At 35.6% G+C, this 26,913-nt stretch overlaps 1 protein-coding gene across 2 annotated transcripts in view; it reads left to right on the top strand.

Annotated features, from left to right (window-relative positions):
- The window catches only part of UVRAG (UV radiation resistance associated), a 453,313-nt gene that overhangs the window by 255,280 nt on the left and 171,120 nt on the right, over positions 1-26,913 (top strand). The window contains exons 12-13 of one of the 2 annotated variants that reach the window (XM_056794952.1): positions 19,630-19,650; positions 20,746-20,911. In XM_056794952.1, the coding sequence (XP_056650930.1) occupies positions 19,630-19,650; positions 20,746-20,911 (187 nt within the window). The remainder of the gene's footprint in view (positions 1-19,629; positions 19,651-20,745; positions 20,912-26,913) is intronic. The other variant, XM_007490950.3, reaches the window with a different exon arrangement.

The raw sequence follows: 26,913 nt of genomic DNA, 5'->3' as shown, positions 1-26,913 counted from the left end.
TATGGAACATGGAATTTTGGAGTTATCCCCAAGCAAGAATATATTTGGTTTAAGACAGAATCGGTAAAATGACTCCCTCTATCGGAGTCAATACATGCTGGCAGGCCAAAACGAGGAATAATTTCCTTTAAAAGTATCTTTGCAACAAAATCTGCTGTGGCTCGGGTCGTAGGAAATGCTTCCGGCCATCTGGTTAGTTGATCCACTATGACCAGACAAAATTTATAACGTCCAGCCTTTGGCATCGTTATGAAATCTATCTGTAGATGTTCAAAAGGTGTGTAAGCCAGAGGACGTCCCCCAAAGGCTTTTCCACGATATGCATGTTGGTTATATGCCTGGCAGATAGGGCAAGCTGAACATATTTTAGAGGCTATAGTAGTTATACCAGGGGCTATCCATACTCTCTTGACAGAGTCCATGATGCCCTGGGTGCAAAAATGACCATTTTTATGAATAGATTGGCAAATTTGGTTATAGAAACTTCTAGGGAGCAGGGGTTTTCCTTCAGATGACACCCATACTCCATTAATCTGTTTTGCTTTAAATTTTTGTTTCCATTTTTCCACTTCCTTTTCATTATAGGAAAGTGATAAATTTAAATTATCAGTGGTTATTAATGTTAAAATTAATCCAGGTCCTTCTATGGCTGCTAGTTTTGCAGCGGCATCTGCTTGGTCATTTCCTCTAGAGACAGGGTCAGAGCCACCTGTATGGGCAGAGCAATGAACTACAGCTAGGGCTTTAGGCAGTTTGAGAGCAGAAAGAACTTCATTAATAATTTCAGCATTAGCTATGGATTTTCCAGCTGAGGTTAAAAATCCTCTCTGGAGCCATAGCATCCCGACTGAGTGACAAATGCCAAAAGCATATCTAGAATCCGTATAAATTGTTGCCTTTTTATCCTTGGCAATTATACAAGATTGTTTTAGAGCTATGAGTTCTGCTCCTTGAGCGCTAATGTTAGAAGGTAGTGAAGCTGACCATTCAGTGGCAAATTCTGAGACTACGGCAACTCCAGTGTAACGTATGCCATCCCTCATAAAAGAGGAACCATCGGTAAATAAAATCAGATCTGCATTGTCTAAGGGAATGTCCAAGAGATTATCTCGAGGCTTTTCTGCCATGGACACTAATGTTTCACAGTTATGTAATGGTTCTCCTGAAGTAGGTAAATCTAGAAACAAGGTGGCAGGGTTAAGAGTTGAACAGCTTTTCAAGGTAATATTTTCACTATTTAATAAGGTTATTTCATATCTTGTAATTCTCTGACCCGAGAATGCCTGTGTTCTATGTTTTATCAATAATGCTTCTATCTCATGTGGGCACATTATTGTTAATGGACATCCCAATACTAAATCAACGGTTTTTGTTACTAGTAAGGCTGTAGTGGCTACTCCTCTAAGGCATGGTGGTGCTCCTGCTGCTACTGGGTCTAGTTGGGCAGAATAATAAGCAATTGGGCGCTGAGAAGGTCCCAAAGTCTGAGTTAACACGCCAGAGGCTACTCCTCTTTGCTCATGTACATATAAAGTAAATGGCTTGTTGTAATCTGGGATGCCTAGAGCATGGGCAGACATGATAGCCTTTTTTAGATCTGATAGAGCTGACAAGTGTTCAGGCTCTAATTTGAGGGGTTCAGGAACCAAATCCTTTGTTAATGCTATAAGGGGTTTAGTAATTTTCCCATAGCAAGGAATCCATAGTCTGCAAAACCCTGTTGCTCCTAAAATTGCTCTCAGCTGTTTCTTAGTGGTAGGAGCACTCAATTTTTGAATATTCTCAATTCGTTTTGAAGAAATATAACGAGCACCTGCAGTCAAGATGAATCCCAAATATTCTACTTTTTGAAGACACCACTGAACTTTATCCTTAGAGATTTTATGTCGTCTTTTGTGCAATTCCAAAAGAAGGTGTTTGCTATCTTCTTGACATGTTTTTGCATCTGTTGAAGCCAGGAGTAGATCATCTACATATTTGATTAATTTGCTATTTTTAAATGTTATATTGTCTGTGTCTTGGCTCAAAATTTGCTCAAATAAGCTCGGACTTTCGACATAACCCTGTGGCAGCCGACACCAGGTATATTGTGAGCCCTTCCAGGTGAAAGCAAAAATATGCCTGGAGTTTTCATGTATTGGTATGGAAAAGAAAGCTGAACACAAGTCTACTACTGTAAAGTATGTAGCTGTGCTAGGAATAGATGAAATAATAGTATGTATGTTAGAAACTACGGAGTGTCTCTTTATAACGTGATTATTCACTGCCCTTAGATCCTGTACAAATCTATAGATGTGCTTGCCATCGGGCCCTTTTTTTGGTTTTTTAATTGGCAGGATGGACGTGTTGTATTCAGATTTGCAAGGGATTATTATTCCCTGTTCTATTAATGAGTTAATAACTGGTGTAATACCCTCAATTGCCTCCGTTGAGAGGGGATACTGAGGGATAGAAGAAGGTGGGCTAGATTTAGTTTTTATCTGCACAGGAACAGCCGACTTAAGTAAACCTACATCGGAAGAAGATGTGGCCCAAAGAGACTCCCATATATCTTTAGGTATTGCAAAGAAGGGATGCTCTTTTTTCTCCTGACTCTCTGAGAGAATTACAGGGAGTAAATTTAAAGATTCCTCTGGTACTTTTAATGATAATGAACCATCTGGGGAGCAGGTTATTGTGGCTCTGAGTTTGCATAGAAGGTCCCTACCCAGCAAATTTAAAGGGGAGTCAGGCATCAAAAGGAAGGGGTGTTGTACTTCTAGGGGTCCTACAGACACCATTCTAGGAGGAAGTCTTTTAACTCTTTGGGTTATTCCTAATACTCCCATTACATTCTCTGAGCCAACAGAATAACATTGTAAATCAGGTGTTCTTTTTAATACAGACTAGGAAGCTCCGGTGTCTAATAGACAATCATAATAGGTGTTACCCACCTTTAAGGTAACATGGGGTTCATTAGCATGGGGGGGGAGTGGATAGGGACAAAGGGTAGTAGGACATCAGCGTCCGGGAAATCAAAGGTTCTATCCTCTGATTCCTGTGCCCCAGCCCTCCCTCCCCCCAGGACACCATCATTGTGTTTGGGATATTCCTTGGGAACCCCCCTGAAGGGCACCTCTCTGAGGGGCATTAGTACCTCGAGTATTTTTTGGACGAGCGCCATTTCTCATATATTGTTGTTGTTCATTATCATTATAATTTTCTTCATTTGGAGCATTGTCATTATTTTCCCAATTCCTATTTCTATAATTCTTGTTTCTAAACTTCTTATTTCTATATTCATTATAGTTATTTCCATAGTCATTATTATAATTTCTAGAATTCTGGTTTCTATAACCATTATCATCATTTCTATAGTTATTATTTCTAAAGCTATTATTAAACTGTGTATTCCTTCCAATCATCTTAAGAAAGGTTCTACATTCCATCATTTTGTGGCCCTTCTTTTCACAGAAGTGGCAAGTAATTGATTGATAATTGGATTTCTGGAGAGGGGCAATTGTCGTTGGTTCATTATCATGCCCACTTTCTAATTTAGTTATCCTATATATTAAATATCTTATTTTTTTCTTCATTTCCTCCATGTCATCATCATTTTCTTCCTCTTTTTCTTTGTTTCCCTTTAAAACATATATAGCTGTTTTTCGCAATTCTTCAAGGTTCATATCTGACCATCTTGGGCATTGTGTTCTAAAATAATTCTTAATTGCTTTGCAAGAGTTATTTACAAAGATCCTTCTAACTTGTCTTAAACTACTCTCTTTAGTTAGGTCCCAATCTAAGTATATGTCCCCAAAATCGATAATTCTATCCATAAATCTGGAGGGTGTTTCTTCTTCCTTTTGCTTAATTTTTTCCAGTTCCATCCACTTATCTGTACTGTCTGCACATTCCTTCATTGCCGTGAGGATGGCCTCTCTACAACGGTATAGTTGTAGATAATCCTCAGGATTGTTATAGTCCCATTTGGGATCCTGAGATGGCCAATGTGCTGCATTAAGCCCCTGGGTTTTGTTGACATGAGCAATTATTTTATTTTGTTCACATTCAGTTAAAAAAGCCTGTAGCAAGTTCTCAACGTCCTTGTAAGAAGGATTATACTGAAAAAAATATGTCTCCCATCTTTTTTGTTACTAGAAAAGGATCTTGTTCATATGTGGGGATATTTCGTGTAAATTCATTTATTTCTTGGGGAGTAAATGGTATCCTATGTCTTAAAGTCACCATATCCCCATTCCGTCCTATTTCAGGTACTTCTCTTAGAGGAAACAGGCCTCTAGTTGAATTTTGCACCTGTGGGTCAGTTTGACAAGGACAGGTTTCTCTAGGAGGACAAGATCTCCCTTGCATTGGAATTTGGTTTTCTGTAGGAGAAGGAACATTAGAAACTGGGATTGCAGGGGAAGGGTTTTGGGGATTAAATTCAGACAAGATTTGCACTACACGAGAGAAGCAGTCTGTTAACTGGGATATAGGGAAGGTGTTTTCCATCTCTATTTCAGGGAAGGAAATTTCCTCATTCAAAGGTTCAGAAACAGGTCTGTTTCTGGTAGAGTGGTTGTTTGCCAATTGATCCTGTAAGAAACTTTTTAGATCTTCTAATTGGGCTTGCATTTTATCCTCAATTTTTTCTATTTTATCCTCAATATTTTTTATTTTAGCACAATATAGTATTGAGGAGTAAAAAAATGACAGTACCCATTAATATAAAAATTTGGAGATATCCTGCATTTCTCAATGCCCCTAATTCTTCAGCTGCCATATAAATGTCAAAGAATGTAGTACTCATTTATATATATATATATATATATACATATATATATATATAATAATTACAATATATATATATATATATATATATATATATATATATATATATATTGTAATTATTTCTCTAACAGTCTTCACAAAACACGTGGGGAGCAGGGCAAAGCAACAAACTTTCCACAGGTTTTTTTTTTCCCTAATCTAGGAAGTTGTTCCTTAAGGGAAAGGATATTTAGAAACAGCTCTTCTAGCCAGGACTTTAGGGTCCTGTTGCTGAGATTTAAAACAGCTGTTTTCTATCTGACTATCAGAGTCACACAGCTGGGAAGTATCCGAGATCCAATTTGAACCCAGGACCATCTCTCTCTAGGCCTGGCTCTCAATCCACTGAGCTACTCAGCTGTTCCTTAAGATTAAAGGGAAGAAAAAGAAAAACTGCTGATTCCAATTTAACTTAAGGAGAAAAGAGAAGAGAGAAAAAGTTTTTTAATCTCATGTGTTCTAGCAGCTGTGTCTTTAAGCCAAGTTTGTTGTTAAAAGGGACTAAGTGGTGAGAAGGTAGAGTAAAAAGGCAAGGAATTTCAGAAGTTTATTGAGAGAATTCTTTAGACTCCCGTGTGGTCAGCCACAATGTGACATGGAAATCACTTTAAAAGACTGATATATATTAATTTAAGGTCGCCAAGGAATTCAGCTATGTAATTTCTAAATGAAAACTCAAGTCAGCAGTCAACCTTTTATGGAGTTTATTTACAAACAGGAGGATGAAAGGTATGAGAGAGAGAGAGAGAGAGACACACAGAGGGACAGAGAGAGAGAAGGGAATAGGGCTTAAATACCCCCTCTGTTTAGGCTGGGCCAAAAGGCCCAAGCCTTTAGATAGCTGAGGCAAAGGAAAGAGATCAGTCCCTATCACTCACGTGACCAAAATGGAGAAACAGTCTCAGGGTCCTCCACCTCCATCTTCCTTCAGAGCAAGCTTCTCAGAGCACAACCTCTCAGAGCAAAAACTCTCCAACCACCCCTCAGTCCTCAGACCCCTCTATCTTTTAGGAAACCATCCAAGTTCCCTCCCCTAATTTCTCACATCTACCAATCACTGTCCATCTCTTCCCTGTGCCAATGGTGGCTCTAGCTTAACCCAGGACCGCCCAGAGGTCTGTGGCTTTGCACATGTCTGTTGAAGGTCATATTCTCAAATAATTAAATCTTGATCTTTTGCTGCAACCCTTCCTAAATCCTGTTACCCTGAGTAGGGTGGAGAGTGGAAGTTCCAAGACCTGGTTCTGTCATTCCAAGTATCTCTATTGTATCAATTCTAAAATTAATCATGACTCAAAGAACTTCCTGTTCTATGTTTAAGCATAGGTCAAAGCCCATTCCATTGTTCAGCAAAAGGTTTCTGTCCTAAAGTAATCTTAAGTAGGGAGGAGAAGGATACTCCCATGCCAAGGGGGGGTTTCATATTCCAATAGACTATCAGTAGGAAATTTTTCAAGTATGAAATTTCCCAATGGTGAAATTTCCAACATTTATAAGTCTAAGAAATTTTAAGGTTTACAATAGATATATGCAAAATACATGCAATATAATGTGAAATGAATGAATTTTTTTCCTGGTTAAAAGGAATGAGTTGGACTAAATAATTTGTAAGGTGCTATCCAGCTTTCATAAGCTTTCTTCTCAAGAGTGCAGTTGTTTTTCCTCAAAAGTATTGTTGATTAATCAGACTAATCTTGACTTTGGGTAGTTAAGTTATATTTTAGTTCTGAGTACCAAATTTCTTTTCTGTAACTTGTGAAAAACAAGCTCTCTATTGATTTTTTTTGTCTTAATATTCCTTGCAAAGTATTTGGTGTAAACCTATGTTCATAAGTGGAAACCCTTAATTTAGCTTTTTGGCTCTGAAAACTCAATAGTTCAAGAAGGCCTAAAGAAAATGGTTCGAAATAAGTAAGTCATATTGTATAATTGTCATTTTCACTCTTGTCAGCTCTCTATGCAAGAAGTTCAGTTTTTTAGTCTTGTAAAATTTCTATATTTTTTTTTTTGTGTTATATTAAAGTGGTGGTCCATAATTTGTCTACCCTGTGAAGCTTTTTGATTCCTATTTGGTTTTCCTTTTGTAATGCCCATTTATCTAGCTTGACACCATCTATTAGCGACAATAGTGTTACAGTTCTTACTTAATTAAAATATATATATATATATATATATTTAGTAGAAGAATTAGCCTAGCTTTGGGGGGCATTTGTTTTTCAAAATGAAATCTGATGGATGGATTACTATTATGCTTATGGGCTGTTATTTCCTCTTCAAGACAACTCTCAGGAAATATAGGCATAGTTTTTTTTTTTAAGCCTTTCCAAATTGAATTGAATTAAAAAATTTTAAACCAGTGGTTGTTTTGTTGATGATTGGTTTCTTGATGATCTTTTCAAGTATACTTTATACACCACTCCTTTCTCAAAGCTTTATAAACTCACAGATTTTAGCACTGGGCACAAGTAGAGAACTTGTAGTATAGTCTCCTCCTTTTTTAAAATGAGAAAATGAAGCCCAGAGAGATAAAATATGATTTTCCCAAAGCCACCTAATAAGTGAATGATTATCCCAATAAGAACTCAGTACTAGATGTTGGAGGGTAAATTCCCAGCCTTACTTTGTTTTTGTTTTCTCATGCTGCTTTTCTGGATCCTTTCTACTGGTGGTGGTGGTTATCTCATCTGATTGTTACGTTTTAAAACTGTGTTCACCATATTTATTTTTCACGTTCTAATATATAGTTGAATAGTTTTTATTCATGTTCTATTCCCCACTACTAGATTATAAATTCCTGCAAATGATAGAGTGTCTTTGTAATCTTTGTATTTTCCCTAATAGGTAACAATGTATTGCACATGATAGACAGCGGATGAATGATTGTAGTATATAACAGCACACTACAGTATATATCTTTATGTACCTCTGATAATCTTTTTTGCTCAATTTTACTTTCTCAGTGGCACACATCCATTTTTCATTTTTATACTATTAACTTTAACTGTTGGGTACCTCCCAGTGTACTGCTTGTAAAACTCTGTTAGTGGACACAAAGTGTACTTTTTAAGGTGCTCAGTGTCTGGAAAAAATATTGCTAGATTAAGAATCAAGAGAGATTTAAATTGTAGCCCTGTGTGATTATGGGTAAATTGCTAAACCTCCTAAGTTTTCTCATCTATAAAATGTGAATACTACCCCAACTCAAAGAGTTGTTCTGGGAGAAATACGTGATCAACTCTCAAGATCTATTGAAATCAGTGATAGAATTTTTAGTATTATTTTCAGAAAAATACCAAGAAATCAATTTTTAATAGATAATGAAGCAAACTAAACCTAAGCATAAACATTTTAAACAATAAACAGAGGTTTAGGAATTGTTGGAGGGAACATGATTGTTGATTCAGATTCTTTTCTTTTTACATGCCAAAGACTTGAGGTTCGTTCTTGTTCGTTTTCCCCCTCCCTCAGCATAACTCTCTAGAAGGTACTAGCCCCCTGGAATAGCATAAAGAGAAATCCTTGCTCTCCTTGAGGTGTTAGGGACTGCATCAGAGCTTACTGGAAAAGCAGACCTCCAGGGCCCTGAACTCAGATTTGTTCAGGTAAAAGGCCTATCAGATCTTGAAACTTAGAAGCCTGACCCTTTTTGGTGTAAGGGGGAGGATGCTGCCTGAGACCCTCAGGCCTGGCATAGCCTATATTGCCCACTGAAGCTAGAGTTTTCTCATCAGAGACTGTCACTGTTGAGGTAATGAAGAAACAGCGATACAAGCAGCTTCTCCATTGGGATGTGATTTTCCTTGTGAGGTTGTAGAAACCCCCTGAGCCCTGTAGTGCTTCACCTATGGTCCCTTTAAAATACTTTTTAATATAAATCCACAGAACTGGAATCCTAACACTGTTGTGTTTAATGGCAAAGCTGTTGCTGAAGCCCTGTTACAAACTGTATCTTTTTTAAGAGAAAATGATGCAGTTGGATTTTTCATGTTTTGTTTTATTGTTTTGATAGGCAGAGGGAGGTGTTCTATGGTGGTGACAGTGGTAAATGCATTTCTTTTTGAAATTAGGGTCCCACTTGGGGACTTCTTCCAAATCTGTATGTTTTTATCTTTCAATTTAAACAAAATCATTTCCATCATTAAAAGTTTTAAATGAAGTATCCTGCTTGACTAACGCAATGGCATGTTCCCATAGTACACAAATGCCAGGTCTTGCATTTTTGAGACCCCTTTGGGAATAAAAATAAAATTAATTAAAAATAGCAGAACCTTTGGCATTACACATTTGCTTTATATATTTAACTTGTTTGGAGGACTAATTAAGAATCCACCTTCTGTTGCCCTATCCACCATTCCTCAAAGGTTTTCAAATATGTCTTTGTCAAATCATATCAGAAAGAAAATTAAAATCATAACGTTTATAGTTAGAAAGTACTTTATAGATTAGTTAGTCCATAGTCAGAAAAGAAACTGAATATGAAACCAAAAGTCCTGGGTTTGAATGTTGTCTCTACTGTTTACAAGCCTTGTAACCTTTGCAAAGACATGGCTGCTCTGAACCCTTGTTTTTTTCATGAATTAAATGAGACATTTGGACTAGATGATTTATAATCCCTTCTGGCTCTGAAATCTGTCTCATGAATGATCTTTTTTTAAAATTAGGAAAATTAATAGCAGAGTGAAGATTTGAATCTAAGACTTTTGACTCTAGATTTAGTGTTTCTTAATTTGTAGTAGGTCAATTTTATCTTCACTTAACTATTATGGTACTTTGTAAAGGTCATCAGACTTCCAAAATAGTGTATAAATGGAGATTTTGAGCCTTTGGACTTCATCCCCTTAGAAGTCCCTTAGTATTTCCCATTTCCTATATTTTGCACGATTGAATTTAAATGGCTGTAACAACTCCTTCTTCCTCTCTTGGACCTCTGACCAGGCAGTTCTTTTTTTGTATTAGTTATTATTAATAAAACTTTATGAAATTAATATTTAGTTACTAATTATCAATTCAAAAACCCACATTTTGGCTTACCATGAAGCAATTGCGAATTCTCAAAATTTTTTGAGCAGATAGCCTTACAATAAAGATAATAAGTTTGCCTGGTTGCTGCCCACCATGAGGGTCTGGTGTCAGGGTATGCCTGTACTCCTGCCTTGCCACCTGCCGCCTGCCCCTGCCTGCTGTTTCTCCTTTCTATCTGCTTGGCCAGCATTCCTCACTGCTCTCCACCCAGTTTGTAGCCTCCTCTTGCCCAGACCAGATTTGCCACAAGAGCCTGGCAATCCCAGCCTTTTTTGTTTTTGTTTTTGTTTTTGTTTTGTTTTGTTTTGTTTTATTTTTTTCCCCAAAGGGTGAATAAAAATCTTTCCACCTCAATTCCTTTCCACACTCCACGTGTGTGTTTTTAGCCTGCCATAGTCATTTTTCGGGGTGGAAAAAAAGAACCCCACACCTAATTTTCAAGCAGATTTTTTTTTTTTAAACTGATCCTGGACTCCTAGTTTAGGGCAGTTAGTTCCAAATCAGTATATTTAAAATCAGTTTTGGGGAATAAGCCTGCTTTTTTCCCCCTTCTTTCTCTTGACACAAAACACCAAGTAGAAATATTTTTTCTCTCATATGCAAATACGCTATTGTTTTCCCTCAAAGCTTTGCTTCTTTCTATATACTTTGTTAACAAACCCCATTCAGCTTCTTTCAGGAAAAATGCTATTGCAAAGCATGCTTAAAACTCTGAAACAACACTTTGAATTGGTAGAGCTAAAAGGTACAGTTTGGATCTGCTTAATTCTTTTCCTGGGAGTTTTTATTTTCATTGGAGATTTCCCACTTTATTTCCCTTTCCTCAAGAATATGCCACAAGCTAGGCTGCTTATGCAATAAACCAACCTGAAATACTTTCACAAAGTTCTAAAAGTATTAACTGCTCTCAACATGCAGAGAAGAGATCCTGCCCTGTGCTTTCTGAGGAAATTCAGACCTCTGACAAACGAAACTTAAATGGATAATGAATATGGGGGTAGGGGAAGGAAACTTTAAAAGAGATCTGGAATCTTATTGCTAACTATTTTGGGTTTATTCTCCTCCTATAATATAGAATAAGTCTATTGGGATTGGTAAAAAAGGATTTTGACTGCACTGCCTGCACCTTCTCATTTGTTTATATTATTGTTTTTACTGATTGCTTTAAGGTTTAAATTTTTTTTAAGTTGATATATCTATATTAATTTAGTCAACACCTTTCTGTAATACTGAATCATTTTAAGCTACTGTGTTTTCCTATATTGATCTTTAATTTGTACCTTTACCTCTGTGGAAGAGCAGAATATCACTGTATAAGCCCATGAACATCTTGCTCAAAACCCTTGCCACTAAATCTATTGAAGATTACATGTTGTCTTTGTTAATCGTCACATAGATGATTATGGACGGATTTCAACAAAACTGATTAAATTGTATGCAACCTTTGGAGAATTTAATAAGCTAAGAATTTAATTGTAATTTTAAGGGGTTTTCAGAAATAATTTTAGTAACTAGTAGTTTCTAAATGGATGATTTATATATATATATATATATATATATATATATATATATATATATATATATATATATATATATATATATATATATATATATATATAATAAAGAATGTTGTATTAAAGATAGAGAAACAAAGAAATGTTCCTACCAAGGTGTTTCTATGAATCAGGAAACCGAAAAAAATCATTTTAATTGACTTCCAGCAGAACAATCTAGATTTATTGATGATGTTCTAGACCCAAATAAGTTTTACTTTGTTTAAAAATGTTTGCTAAGATTATAATATTTGCCACATCTGTAAAAATTGTGACAAATATCCACCACTTCATAGGTTTTTTTTATATTTCATATAGCAACTTATGTGAAATATGATAGTGGGTTTGTTTGCTATTGTAATTAACTGGCCTATTGTGAATTTTGGGGGCTTTGATACTTTGAATGTGCATTATCTACTGTGTTATTGTTTATTCTGAAAATTATTTGTACTCACACATGGCTGATACATTGTGTCACTGATTTTAAGCTATATATTTTTTATATTTGAAACTTTTTCATTATTGTTTTTCCTTAAATGTGTAATATAATATCTGAGTTTTATTTTCCTCTCCTTTTTGTATTTGAAGCACATGTCAACAGTATTGAGATTTTTCTTTATTTTTTTATTTTCCAGCAATATAAGTTTTAAATACATTTGTTCTAATATTAATGCATACCCCAAAAGCTTTAGACTATAAAAATGATGCCATTGATTGTTTTAAAGAATTATGTGACTTTTTTTCTTAATTCTGTCTGATAGCAATAGAAGGGAATATACAAAAGAGCCACTGTATAATGCTAATGAAATGCAGAGCACCTGCATAGTGCCCGTAGAGCTAAAGGTCAAAGAGACCCGATCCCAGTAGTATTGATGCAATTTTGAGCCAAGACAAGAGGACTTGAATTTGTTTGGGGTTCAAGGTTGTGGCTGTTTAACACGTGTTAAAGGCAGGTCTTCCTTGTCCCACATTCTACCAAGTATGTTAAATTTGACTCCTACCTGGCTCCTATAATCTAGTCTCTTTTCTTTCTTTCATGTTGTGGCAAAATTTCTGTAGTCCTGGCTACTGATTGGGTAAATGTATAATTGCGTAAATCATTTTAATTGGGCCCAAATTCAAGGACATGTTATAGATTTGTTTTTCCTTTACTGAGAGATTTTTTTAGACATAAGATTTTTACATTTTGTATTTCATCCACAAGTTATTTTTCTTTTTTATTTGGATTTTTTAATGTTTTTGATTTTCTTTTGCAAATTGATTCATATACTTCATAACTCAGCCATGCATCCCTAAGTGATCCCTGTGTTTGTTATTATTCACCTCAGGGGGACCAAGTTATTGTTGTGTACTTTAATTTAAATTTGAGCAATTTTAGGATAAGAAACTTGCTACCTCCCAGAATCCAGAATGTCCCATGAAGATGGATGCCTGCAGAGACCACATGAGGCACCAGAAGTTCCAGAGTGAACTTTGGGATGTGAATTGATCTATGGGGGATTGAAATGCCTTTGTTTTGAATGTATACTCTTATGCCAAAGGGAACTGCCCCCAAATTGGCTTTTTGTCAACCTAGTAATCATTGTTTTGTTCTCTTTTCCTTTTATCTGCAAATTATTGCAATTTTTAAGTTGATTATGTTTCCATGATCCTTTTGGGGAAACTGGTTTCCCAGTAGGATCACAGGGGGAATATGTATAAATGGAAATTTTGAGCCTTTGGACTTCATCCCCCAGAAGTCCCTTAGTATTTCTCCTAAATTTCCTTTTCCTGAGTCCCCGCATTTTGTGTGATTGTATTTAAATGGCTATAACTCCTCTGTCTTCCTCCCTTGGGCCTGAGACCAGGCTGAAGTCAGGCAGTTCTTTTGTTTCAGTTATTATTAATAACACTTTATAAAAATAATATTTTGGTATTGAATATTAATTAAAAAACTCACAATAGAAATGAGTAAATTTTATCTTAATGTGGGGTTTCTTTTGAGATCATTCTTCTTGGTCCTGGGGCAAAACAAGAACAATGAGTCGAAGCCTCTAGGTGGAACAGTAGATAGAGCACCACCAGAACCTGAGTCAGGAAGACCTGTGCTCAAATCTGGCCACCAACATTTCCTAGTTGTATGACCCTAGGCAAGTAAGTTACCCCTGATGGCAGTTCTTTTGTCTTAGAGTTGATAGCAAGATACAAGGTAAAGATTAAAAAAAAAGATGTATGAGATAGCCTCTTGATTCTCAGTGGAGTCTCAAGGAAATATGATGGTGATGATGATAAGAACTGATGCTTCTGTGGCACTAAAATGCTATTGTAATTTTCTTATAACTATTGAGCTGGATTTAGCCCAACCAACTCTTCTTGCTAGCTTTGTGACAAAAGGCAAGGTGCTCTACGTCTCTTACCTTACATTTTCTAAATTATAAAATGGAATAACAGAAGCAACACCTAACTTCTGGGGTTATTGTAAATTTTAAACTGCTACACAAATGTTTATAATTAACAGTATAAATGAAAATAATCAACAAGGCAACTCTGAAACAAATATGAGGAATATGTGATATCTGTAATATTCTTTTTTAACATTTATATAGCATTTTAAGGTTTGCAATGTTTTTTGTATCCATTATCTCATTTGACTTTCCCAACAATCCTTTAAGACAAGTGCCACACTTCTTTATTGTGTCTATTTTATATAGGGGAAATTGGAACTTAAATGATTTACTCAGAATTTCACTGCTAATAAATATTGGATACACGTTTGGAACCCAGGTTCAGCACTCTCTCCACCACTCTACCTAGTGACTTCCTATGAATGTTATTATCCAAGTTCCAATTTTGAATATTGCCTGTTTTCTATTTTCATATTCTGTCAGCTACTCAAAGGTATATTCAGTGAGATTGCCATAATAGTTAATACTATAAATTTTAATGGGAATAATAAAATAACTTACATTTATTTTAATAGTTTGTGTTATTTTCCTTATGGCAAACCCCTGAGTTAACACAACTTTAGAGATATGAAGTGATTTACCCACAAACACCTATTTGGTGATAGATTTGTTTTTTTAGCTTCCTTCACAAGAAGAGGTTGACCTTTTCTTTGCCACAGCAAAGCCTTCTATATGCACAATGATCCCATTTCATGCCATTACTGCCTCCATTGGATTGCTCCATCATTCTTCACTCTTAATAATCTTTTATAGCTTCCATATTCTGGTTGCTTCCTTTCTGCCTGTAAACATGCTCATGTCTCCCTCATCTTCAAAAATCATTTCCTTGATCTATTCTTCCCTGCTGGTTATCTTTCCATATCCTCCCTCCCTTTTGTGGTGAAACTCGATAAAAAGGCTGCCTGAAATAGGAATTTTCACTTCCTTTTCCTTTCACTTATTTTTAAAACATTTTTTCTTTTAAAAACCAACCCTTACCATCTGTCTTAGTATCAGTTCAAAGACAGAAGAGAAGCAAGAGCTAGGCAATCAGGATTAAGTGACTTGCCCAAAGTCCTACAGCTAAGAAGTATCTGAGGTCCAATTTGAACTCAGGTGCACCTGGCTTGGTGCTCTATCCACTGCTAATCGCTGTCCTTCTCACTGTCTTCTAAACTCTCTACAGTCTGACTTTTGATTTCTCCTCCAACCAGAATTGTTTTTACTCTTATTTGCCAAATACAGTGGCCTTTTCTCAGTTCTCATCATTCTTGGCCTTTTGGCAGCTTTGACTTTGTAGATTGCCATCTTCTGTATATTCTTCTTTCTAGGTTTTAGTTACATTGTACTCCTGTTTTCCCTTTTACTTGTCATGCCCCTCCTTTTTTTTTTGGCTTCTAAGCTCTTCTCTTTTGCTTGATGATCTCATCAACCCATATGGTTTCAGTTATCATCTGTCTGGAGATTACTCTCAGATCTTCCTGTCCAATCATAACCTCTCTCTTGACTCTCATTCTCTTTCCTGGATGTCTTGTATTCATCTTAAACTAACTTGTCCAAAATCAAACTCTTTATTCTCCCCCAACCCCAAAACTTTTCCCTCTTCCAAACTTCCTTATTATGATTTAGTGTACCACCACCCTCCCAGTTACCCAGATTTGAAATCTAGGTGTTATCCTCATCTCTTCATTCCTCATTCCCTGTCTCCCTTATTCAGTGAGTTGTCAAGGCTTTATCTGTCACATCTACCCCATCTCTACTCTGTCACTGTTCCAGTCCATCTTCTACTCAGCTGTTAAGTTGTTCTTTCAAAATCCCAAGTCTAACCATATCACCCCCCTGTTCAGAAATTCTAGTAACTCTATTACTTCTGGGACCAAATAGAAAATCACCTCCTTGCCTTTTAAAGCCTTTTCTAACCCGGTCCATTCTTCCTTTTTCAGTCATTTTACACTTTATTCCTCTCTATGTACTCTATACTGACTTTATTGTTCTTTGATAATACATTCCATCTCTTAATTTCAAGTTTTTCACTGACTGTCTTCCGTATTTTGAATTTTCACTCTCCTAATCTCTACCTCCTAGCTTCCTTGGCTTCCTTAAAGTCTCACCTTTTTTTTTTTTAATTTTAAAAACTTTTATTTAGTCAATTTAGAACATTATTTCTTGGTTACAAGAATCATTCTATCCCTCCCTCACCTCGCCCCACCCTTCCTATAGCCAATGTGCAATTCCACTGGGTATTACATGTGTCCTTGATCAGAACCTATTTCCATGTTGTTGATGTTTGCACTAGAATGTTCATTTAGAGTCTATATCCTCAATCATATTCCCCTCGACCCATGTAATCAAGCAGTTGTTTTTATTTGGTGTTTCTACACTCACAGTTTTTCCTCTATATGTGGATAATGTTCTTTCTCATAGATCCCTCCAGGTTGTTCAGGATCACTGCATTGCCACTAATGGAGAAGTCCATTACATTTAATTGTACCATAGTTTATGAGTCTCTGTGTACAATGTTCTCCTGGTTCTGCTCCTTTCACTCTGCATCACTTCTTGGAGGTCATTCCAGTTCCCATGGAACTCCTCCAATTCATTGTTCCTTTAAGTACAGTAGTATTCCATCACCAACATATACCACAATTTGTTCAGCCATTCCCCAATTGAAGGGCATCCCCTCATTTTCCAATTCTTTTCCACCACAAATAGTGCAGCTATGAATATTCTTGTACAAGTCTTTTTCCTTATTATCTCTTTGGGGTACAAACCCAGCAGTGCTATGGCTGGTTCAAAGGGCAGACAGATTTTTAGCACCTATGGGCATAGTTCCAAATTGCCCTCCGGAATGCTTGGATCAATTCACAACTCCATCAGCAATGCATAATTGTCCCAACTTTGCCACATCCCCTCCAGCATTCATTACTTTCCTTTGCTGTCATGTTATCCAATCTGCTAGTTGTAAGGTGATACCTCAGAGTTGTTTTGATTTGCATCTCTCTAATTATATGAGATTTAGAACACTTTTTCCTGTGCTTATTAATGGTTTTGATTTCTTTCACTGAAAATTGCCTATTCATGCCTCTTGCCCATTTATCAATTGGAGAATGGCTCCATTTTTTGTATAATTGATTTAGCCCTTTATAAATCTGAGTAATTAGACCTTTGTCAGAGGTTTTTGTTATGAAGATTGTTTCCCATTTTGTTACTTCCCTTCTAATTTTGGTTGCATTGGTTTTGTTTGTGCAAAAACTTTAATTTGATGTAATCAAAATTATTTATTTTACATTTTGTAATTTTTTTTCTAAGTCTTGCTTGGTTTAAAAATTTTTCCCTTCCCAAAGATCTGACATGTATATCATTCTGTGTTCACCTAATTTACTTAATAGTTTCCTTTTTTATGTTCAAGTCATTCACTCATTCTGAGTTTATCTTGGTATAGGTTTTGATATGTTTATCCAAACCTAATCTCTTCCATACTGTCTTCCAATTTTCCGAGCAGTTTTTATCAAATAGTGGATTTTGGTCCCAAAAGCAGAGATCTTTGGGCTTATCATAGATTGTCTTGCTGAGGTCACTTACCCCAAGTCTATTCCACTGATCCTCCTTTCTGTCTCTTAGCCAGTACCAAATTGTTTTGATGACTATTGCTTTATAGTATAGTCTGAGATCTGGGACTGCAAGTCCTCCTTCCTTTGCATTTTTTTTCATTATTTCCCTGGATATCCTTGATCTTTTGTTCTTCCAAATGAACTTTGTTAGGTTTTTTTCTAATTCAGTAAAAAAAAAAATTTGGTAATTTGATGGGTATGGCACTAAATTAGAAAATAAGTTTGTTAGGATGGTTATTTTTATTATGTTAGCTTGTCCTACCCATGGGCAGTTAATGTTTTTCCAATTGTTTAGATCTAGTTTTAATTGTGGGGAAAGTGTTTTGTAGTTGTGCTCATATAGTTCCTGTGTTTGTCTCAGCAGATAGATTCCTAAGTATTTTATATTGTCTAAAGTAACTTTAAATGCAATTTTTCTTTCTAATTCTTTCTGTTGAGATGTATTGGTGAAATATAGAAATGCTGATGCCTTATGTGGGTTTATTTTGTATCCTGCAACTTTGCTAAAGTTGTTGATTATTTCCACCAGCTTTTCTGTTGACTCTCTAGGATTCTTTAAGTAGACCATCAAATCCCCTGCAAAGAGTGATAACTTGGTCTCTTCATTGCCAATTTTAATACCTTCACTTTCTTTTTCTTCTTTAATTACTACTGATAGTGTTTCTGTTACAATGTTAAATAATAGAGGTGATGATGGGCATCCTTGTTCACTCCTGATCTGATTGGGAATGCATCTAGTTTATCCCCATTGCAGATGATGTTGGCTGTTGGTTTTAGATAAATGCTGTTTATCATTTTTAGGAAAGGACCTTCTATTGCTATACTTTCTAGTGTTTTCAATAGGAATGAGTGTTATATTTTGTTAAAGACTTTTTCTTCATCTATTGATAGAATCATGTGATTTTTGTTGGTTTTCATTTTGATGTGGTCAATTATATGGATGGTTTTCCTAATGTTGAACTATCCTTGCATTCCTGGCATAAATCCCACCTGATCATAATGAATAACCCTCATGATGACTTGCTGGAGTCTTTTTGCTAGTATCCTATTTAAGATTTTTGCATCTATATTTAATAGGGAGATTGGTCTATAGTTTTCCTTCTATGTTTTTGACCTGCCTGGCTTTGGAATCATTACTATATTTGTGTCATAAAAGGAATTTGGTAGAACTCCCTCATTGCTTATTATGTCAAGTAGTTTGTATAATATTGGGATTAGTTGTTCTTTGAATGTTTGATAGGATTCACTCGTGAATCTATCAGGCCCTGGGTTTTTTTTCTTAGGGAGTTCTTTGATGGCTTGTTAAATTTGTTTTTCTGATACAGGATTATTTAAGAATTCTATTTCTTCTTCTGTTAATCTAGGCAATTTATATTTTTCTAAACAATCATCCATATCACCTAGATTGCCATATAGTTGGGCAAAATAGTTTTTAATGATTGCCTTAATTTCCTTTTCATTGGAGGTGAGCTTCCACTTTCATCTATGATACTGTTAATTTGCTTTTCTTCTTTCCTTTTTTTATATTAGATTAACCAGTACTTTGGCTATTTTGTTTGTTTTTTCAAAATACCAGCTTCTAGTCTTATTAGTTCCAATAGTTCTTTCACTAACGTCTTTCCTTTTATAAAAAGTTTTTTTGACTCCTCATTTGTCTCTGAGTCTCTCTGAGACTACCCCCAGCTTTTTCTGTCTGTATTTTATTTGTACACAATGGTTTGCCTTTGGTCTTCTCCATTACATTCTGAGCTTCTTTTGAGCAGGGACTTTCCCTCTTTCCTTGTAATCTCAGGGCTTAGCATAGTGCCTGGCTCATAGTAGGTCCTTAATAAGTGCTAGTTGACTAACTCCCACTTTGAACATTAATTCTACTCTGCCATGATGCTACTCATCTTCAAGTGTAGCTGGTTGTAGTAAGGTTTCTTTCTTAAGGAGTTACAATATCAAAGATAGGAGAGTTGCATAAAAATGCAATGAATGTAGGTGAAGTCAGGAAATACAGAAGGGGAGATTATCCCTTATTCTTTTATTCCTCCTATATTGCTCATCTGGGTTTTACCAGATTATACATTTAAGTCTTTTAAGTGATTTGATTGTTTTTAAACCTTGGGGACACATTGGGTAATTACTTTTTTCCTCTCTGGGGAAAAGAAAAAGCGTTTATGTTGCCTTGCTATCAGTTGAGTGCCTGAATGATCATTTATCACCTTGTAGGCAGTGGCAGAAAACTGGATGGTGAGTTAAAAATGTAATTATCCATAGCTTCTTAAAAGTTAGATGACTACGTCTGTGTGTAGGATAATATATACATCTTTCCACAAGAGCTTCTCTCTAAAAATGCATGAATTGGATGGTATACAGACTATAATATCCATAACTTTTTGCATTGACTGTTTCAAAACTATGACTTGTTTCTTTGTGCTGACTGTTTCACCTTCAGATAGTACTATTTTTCTAGAATTATTTCTGCATCTCTTATTAATGGCATGTAGTCAGTGGGCATGCAACTTTATAATATGCTTTGAATTTATATTTTTAACCTCAGAATTAACCTTTTTATTCTACTGCTTGATGCATTATTAATAATAGAAGAAATATAATGCTATTGTAGTGCTGTGTATTTAAATATTTCAACTAATTATCATAGTATTTAACAAACTTAAGGTGAGTATGGGTCCCCCTTTTTATAGACTGGGGTAGAAGGGCACAGAATTTGAATAGTCTTTGATTGTATTGTTAATTACAAGGAAACCTTGCCTAACCTTATTAATTGATTAAATGAAAATTCATCATAGCCAAAATGTTATGGGATAGAGGGACAGTTCTTTAGAGACAATATTTATGCACATTTTGTAAGTAGTATGGCAATAGTAAGGATCTGATGATCCAGGGTGTTAATCCTGATGAAGCTCAAGTGTTAACTCAGATAGTCACTGACCATTTGGTTAAATGATATTATATAGAGGTTTTGAAAGTATTAAAAATGGAGTGTACTTTATTATATATCTATAGCATTCTTGGAAAAGGGCATCAATTGAGACTATGTTATACAGATTATTCCTGTAACTCAGGGTGCCTGAAACATATCCAGAATAATTTTTATTATTTTGCTTACTGAGAACTAGCTTTTCAGGGAATAGGGTAAAGCAAGAGAATTTTAAAAAAAAACTCATGTACTATTTTCAAAATTCATGTTCAAATTACTTCTTAGTGTCTTATTGTTTATTAGTTTAAAATTTTTAAGTAAATAGTAAAGAAAAAATTATGCTTGCAGAGGTCATTTTTATACATAAAAAAGGATTTCTTGTGTCTTTGCTTTTGATTTGGCAGCAAAAGATGATGGAAGCATTGCTGTGGCTCTTGGTTACACAGCACATTTGGTCTCCATGATTTCCTTCTTCCTTCAAGTACCCCTCAGATATCCCATAATTCACAAGGGATCCAGATCAACAATCAAAGACAATATCAATGACAAGTTGACTGAAAAGGAGAGAGAGTAAGTGAGTCTTTTTGTAAGTCTTTTGTTGCACATCACAGAACATGTGATGTATTGAAAATCATTGATCTGATTATTGATTCTACATGCATATTGGCTCTTTTTATTTTTTTTTTAAACCCTTACCTTCCGTCTTGGAGTCAATACTTTGTATTGGCTCCAAAGCAGAAGAATGGGAAGGGCTAGGCAATGGGGGTCAAGTGACTTGCCCAGGGTCACACAACTGGGAAGTGTTTGAGGCCAGATTTGAACCTAGGACCTCCCGTCTCTAGGCCTGAGTCTCAATCCACTGAGCCACCCAGCTGCCCCCAATATTGGCTCTTTTTAAGATTTATAAGGTGTTTTCCTTATAACCTTTCTCCACAGATATTCTCATCTTATCTTCAATTTATAGATGAGGAAAGTAAATGACTTGGCCAAAGTCATAGAGTTATTTAAACTTGGGCCTCTCCTGATTCCTCACAAATTGTGTCCTTTACTATACTAGTTCTGGCTCTCGTGGTACGGTAGTAGACCAGTGTTTCTTATACTGAATTATTTTTGATGTCCTTAAAGTAACTGGGAAATAAGAATTGAGTAATTTTTTGACTATACTATTCTAAAAGAATTATCTTAGGAATCTTCTATTTCAATATTATTTGAAAGTATTTGAAAGTATTGAAGTCTTGAGTCCAAGATGTCTTAGCTCTCTTGTTTCTATTGTGATGCCTATTTCTTGTCCCCTTTGTGGCAAGCCTGGAACATTGCCCTGACTGAAGGATGCTTTCTAGAAGTGCACACTGTCAAATGAAACTCGATGAAAAGCTTTTAAACATTTAGCTTTGAGGCATATGGCTGCAACATATGAAGGAATGGCACCAGACCCCAGAGACTTTTACACCCCTTACCTCTGCCAATTCTTTTATCAAAATCTAAACAATGGGCTTTTAAAGTATTTTGGGGAGGGAAGTGGAAAAATTCATTTGTTAGGTTTTGTTAATAGTCTTTAAAATGATGGTAATTTTCTATGTTGTGCTACTTAAATCGCCAATAAATAATATATGTTCAGTGTAATTAATGAAAGAGACACTAAGTATGAGTTACTCATTTTATAGATAATGGTGTTATATTCCTATAGCACTTCATGTGCTTTCCCATAGTTCTTTGAAGTAAGTATTGAAAATATTGTTAGATGAGGCAGTTAGTTGGCTCCATGGATAGAGAGTCAGGCTTAGTAACAAGAGATTCTGGGCTCAGACACTTCCTAGCTATGTAACCTTGAACAAGTCACTTAGGTCTAATTGCCTAGGACTTACTGCTCTTCTACCCTGCAACCAATGCTGGATATTGATTCTAAGGCAGGAGGAATTGGTTTAAAAAGAAAAAAAATATTAGCTCATTTTTGCAGAGAAGAATAGCTGTTTCAGATATAGTTGGTGACTGAAAAACTAGAGCAGGATTTCTTCACCTGAGTTCTAAGAAGTTAAAAATTTTTTTTAAATAGTTCTCTGTTAATGTAATTAGTTTCCTTTGTAATCTCATATTTTTAATGCATTTTAAAATATTTTTCTTAGAAAGGGATCTAGAGACCTCACCAGGCTGTGAGATAGGTTCATGACACAAAAAAGGTTAAGAGTCCCTGAATTTGAGTCATTCAACACATTTATTGAATGCTGCCTGTGTTTCCTGTGCACTCTACTCTCATACATAAAAAACTGCAAAGACCTGATTATCCATCTAGTCTGTCTGCCTCATTTTATTACAAAAATGAATTAAGCTTATGCTATTATCAAGCAGATATTTGAGAGACAAAATAAGATCTTCCATATTCATGAATAATTTTAGAAAATAATAGTAATGGTATATCACATAGCAGAAAGAGAAATGCAAGGAAAATACTAAGTGATCGTTCATGGATGCCAGATAGCATCTCTAATTTCGGAGGTGAAAGAAGACTATAAGGCAAATAATCTTTGAGTCAGACCTTTAAGGATGTTAAAATTTCGCCATAAATGTCAGGCTAAGTTATGAACACATTACATTGGCCTCCTTTTAGAAATTCACATGTGCTGAGGTTTTTGTCACTTTTTTAATTTTTCTGTCACTTCCAATAGACAGAGCCAGCCAGTAGATGTATTCCTGATTTTTTCAAAAGACCAGAGTTCTGATTTTTAGGAAGTGTGAGGCATGTTTCCTAGTCTTGGTTCTTAAATCATAAATCATACACTCCAGCCAGTTCTCTTGAAGTCCAATATAAAATAAGCAAGTAGCTCCAAGGAGGTATCTACTGGGTTTTTGCCTCCTTGTGCTTACAAAAATGATGCTATTGCCATTGCTTTTCTGGGAAGAACCAGAGGAAATCTGATATCCAGTTGTTTTACAGCTTTGTTGAACCCAAGATTAAAATTATCCTCTGCCATCAAGATTGGGCAGTTGTGATAATGGAAAGCTCTAAACAAACCTTAGGCTAGAAAGAATCTCACTGATCCTTCTTTTTAGTATTCCAAAATGGGGGAAAAAAGACTGGTGTTTTTCATAAACCATTACTCTTCAAGTGATCACGTAATAAAAATGAAGATGGGACCTTTGTAGCAACAAAAGTAGGTAAATTGATATAACTAAAATAGAAGCCCAGTATTATGTGGTGGCTTGAGAGTGGATGCCATTCTCAGCCTTTCAAGCACTCATCTTCAAGATATATGAGAGAAAGTGAATGTAAATAAATTTCAGTAAACTCTTTAAAAATAGAAATGAGGTAAAAGGCCAAATTCATCACAGTGTCTTTAATGGATTTGATATGATTTCTTTAAAACACTTGATAGGATCTTCCTGACTTGACATACCATCAGAAGAGAGTTTAAGTATTTTTTCATTGGGTTCTCATAGTAATTTCCAAACAGAAGCTGGACTCTAAAGGGAAATGTAATTTTTTACTTTTTGGTATCTCTTTCTAAGAGGCCTTTACCCTGAGATAGCTAATTCTCTTGTTCTAAAGAATCATCCATTTCTTACTCAGTTGTTTTCATAAATAGGGTGGCTCATTTAGTCACAGACCCTTTTATCATCACATAATTTTGCCAAAAGGCTTCTCCTTTTAATTTCACAGATACATATTAAGCATCAGTGAAGTGAAAAGCTACTTGGTACTAGATGTGCAAAAATGAAATAAGAAAGTTCCTATTTTTAAAGGAAAATCTTATAGAGGTAATTAGACATGTACTCAATTAAGTAAATAAAATACAATTTAGATTACAAATCCAAAAGAGTGTATCAATGATCTATGGAAGAGTAATAAATCATTTCTGGCTTGGGAAGATCATTTCTGGCCTCCTTTAAGAGGTAGCACCTGAATTGGATGTTGAAAAGTAGAAAAGATTTCAACATGGCCCAAGGCAAAAACAATCAGACAATCAGTAGACATTTTTAAGCACTAGATATGTTAGGTACTGTGCTAGGCACTGGGAATGCAAAGACAATGAAAGAAGCAATCTATTATCCAGGAACTTATATTCTAATGGGGGAGAGAATAAATACCTAAGAATATATACAGAATAAATTTAAAGATAATAAATACAAAGTAGCTAAATAAAATGGAGGGAACACACTAGAAGTTGGGGGAATTTGAAAACATTTTATTTAGAAAATGGTACTTTTTTGCATCTTAATTGAACAGTGAGATTCTATGTGAGTGAGGTGAGGAGAGAGTTTATCTGGGGGGGGGGGGGCTGCCAGAGCACAGAAACAGATGGAGGGTAATGTGTGAGAAACAAAGGCAGCCAATTTAGCTGAATTTCAAAACATAGAATGGGGAGTAATGGCAGGTAAGGCTGGGGAGATAGGTTGAGTCTTAGCTTTAGCTTTAAAAGCTAGAGAAGTTTATATTTTAACCTTGAGGGGATAGGGAGTCACTGTATTTCATTGAGTAAAGGAGTGATGGAGTCAGATCTTCGTTTAAGGAAAATCACCCTAGAAAAAAGTGTAGGTGATGGACTAGAGTGAAGAAAAGTCCACTAGTGACTTTGAGAACAAGATAAACAAAATCATAAAGCCAGGAGAGGGGGAGGGTAGGTTAAGATTGAGAAATGCCTAAGAGTCCTTTTTATCTGGGATGTAGACTACCTACTGGGAGACTCCCTACATTGGGAGAGGGAAAAGCATACTAGACTACATTTCAGGGAGATTAAAGAAGAAGGAAAAGGACTCGAAGTAGCAGCTCTTTCTGTTCTGGCAAAGAACTAGAAACAAGTGGGGGCGTTGCTCATCAAGTGGGCAAATGGCTGAAGAAATGTTGGTATGTGAATGTATGTAGTAGAATACTATTATGCTATAAGAAATGATAGATTCATAGAAAACTGGGAAGACTTGAATGAATTAATCTAGAGTGAAGTGAGTACTGGGAGAATAATTTATACAGTAACAGCAACTTTGGAAAACTTAATCCTGATGAATGCAATGACCTATAATGATTCCTGAGGACTAGCAAAACACTGTGGAACTATAGTTTCTCTCCCCAATTCCCAAAATGGTGGTAATAGATTCAAGTTTCATAATGAGATTTATATTTTGGTCATGGACAATGTAAGAATTTGTTTGACTTTATTATGCATATTTGTTACTTGTTTTCTTTTTTTCCTTTAAAGCATATAGGGGAGAAAATAAATGCTTGTTAATCAAAAAATAGAATGAAATGAAAGTTGTTTTGTTGTTGTTGTTGTTTTTAAGTGGGCTCATTCCAGATTACAGCTGGTCGGCTGTTGCCAGAGTTTCCCTCAGTGTGATTGGCATTTATGGACTATGTAATGAATGTGGAGTATGGCGTTAAAGTTGCCAGTAAAAGCAAATTGAAATCCTTCAAAGATGACCAATTTTTGCATAGCAATTGATAATATTTGAATTTGCGGAAATGTTGGTAGTGACATTTCCTGTGTTCCCTAGTTATCTACATGTAGGTTTGATGATAAGGAAAATAAGATCAAAAATGTTTCAGTCTTGTCAGTAACTTGTAGTTTGGACTACCTAATATGCAAAGCATGTGAATTATTGAAGATGATGAAAATACTATCTCTTTACAGTTTACAAAATATTTTCTTCACTAGCCTCATGAGATAAATATTAGAATAGATTTTTTTCCTCCCAATATGGCAAAACCAAAACTTAAATATAGGAAAAGACTGCAAAGGTTCTTCAGTTAGTAATATTTAGTCCAGGAGATACAAATCCACGTGTCTTAAGTTCTATGATAAAGGGAAAAAACTCTGAAAACTATCAGAACTCTGATTAGCATAGTTAACAATCTGAAATCTAGAGAAGTGGCAGTGAAACATTTTCCTCATTGGGGAGATCCAAAATGAAGTGTAGTTTGTCAGATGTGATCAATGTGTTGACTAATATTACTTAATTCTACTTCTTGATTAAAAGTAGGGAATCCATCAATGGGAGGATGAGGGTAGAGTTGGGAGTTATTGGGACTAACAGGTATTGGGAAGTGACTGATTCTTTTCCAGAAAGCGTTAATAAAACATTAAAAATTGGATAAAAGGAACATACACACTGTCAAAGCATTGGCTCTTTCCACTTCTCCTAGCAGATAGAGGATATTCTTCTGTTATCCAGGAGTCCTATGAGTATGCTCATCTGACCTAATCTCATTATCTCCATCTATTAAAATTGCAATAGTGTACTGCCTCTAATACCTTTTTCATGTAGTTTTCTTCAAATGTCCAATACTAGATGGAGGGATATGACAAGACAAAAGTGTGCAGAAAAGACCTAGGGATTTGAGTGGACTTTGAGTTCAATAGGAATCAATATTGTTTTGTGTTAGGGAGGAATTAATTCAGTCTTAGAAGGATTAGTTGATTATAGTGTACAAAATGTCAGTGGTGGTAATCGTATTATATTTCACCCTGGGTAGACCATATCTGCAGTATTACCCAGGTCTGGACACCACCTTTTAGAACATACATTGACAAATTGGATCAAACTAGAGGAAGGTGACAAGGACGAGGGGACTGATGATCACA

Source organism: Monodelphis domestica, chromosome 4, assembly GCF_027887165.1.
Source record: "Monodelphis domestica isolate mMonDom1 chromosome 4, mMonDom1.pri, whole genome shotgun sequence".
NCBI classification, from domain to species: domain Eukaryota; kingdom Metazoa; phylum Chordata; class Mammalia; order Didelphimorphia; family Didelphidae; genus Monodelphis; species Monodelphis domestica.
Note: the sequence above shows the minus strand (reverse complement) of the source record. Positions and strands in the feature narration are given on the sequence as shown.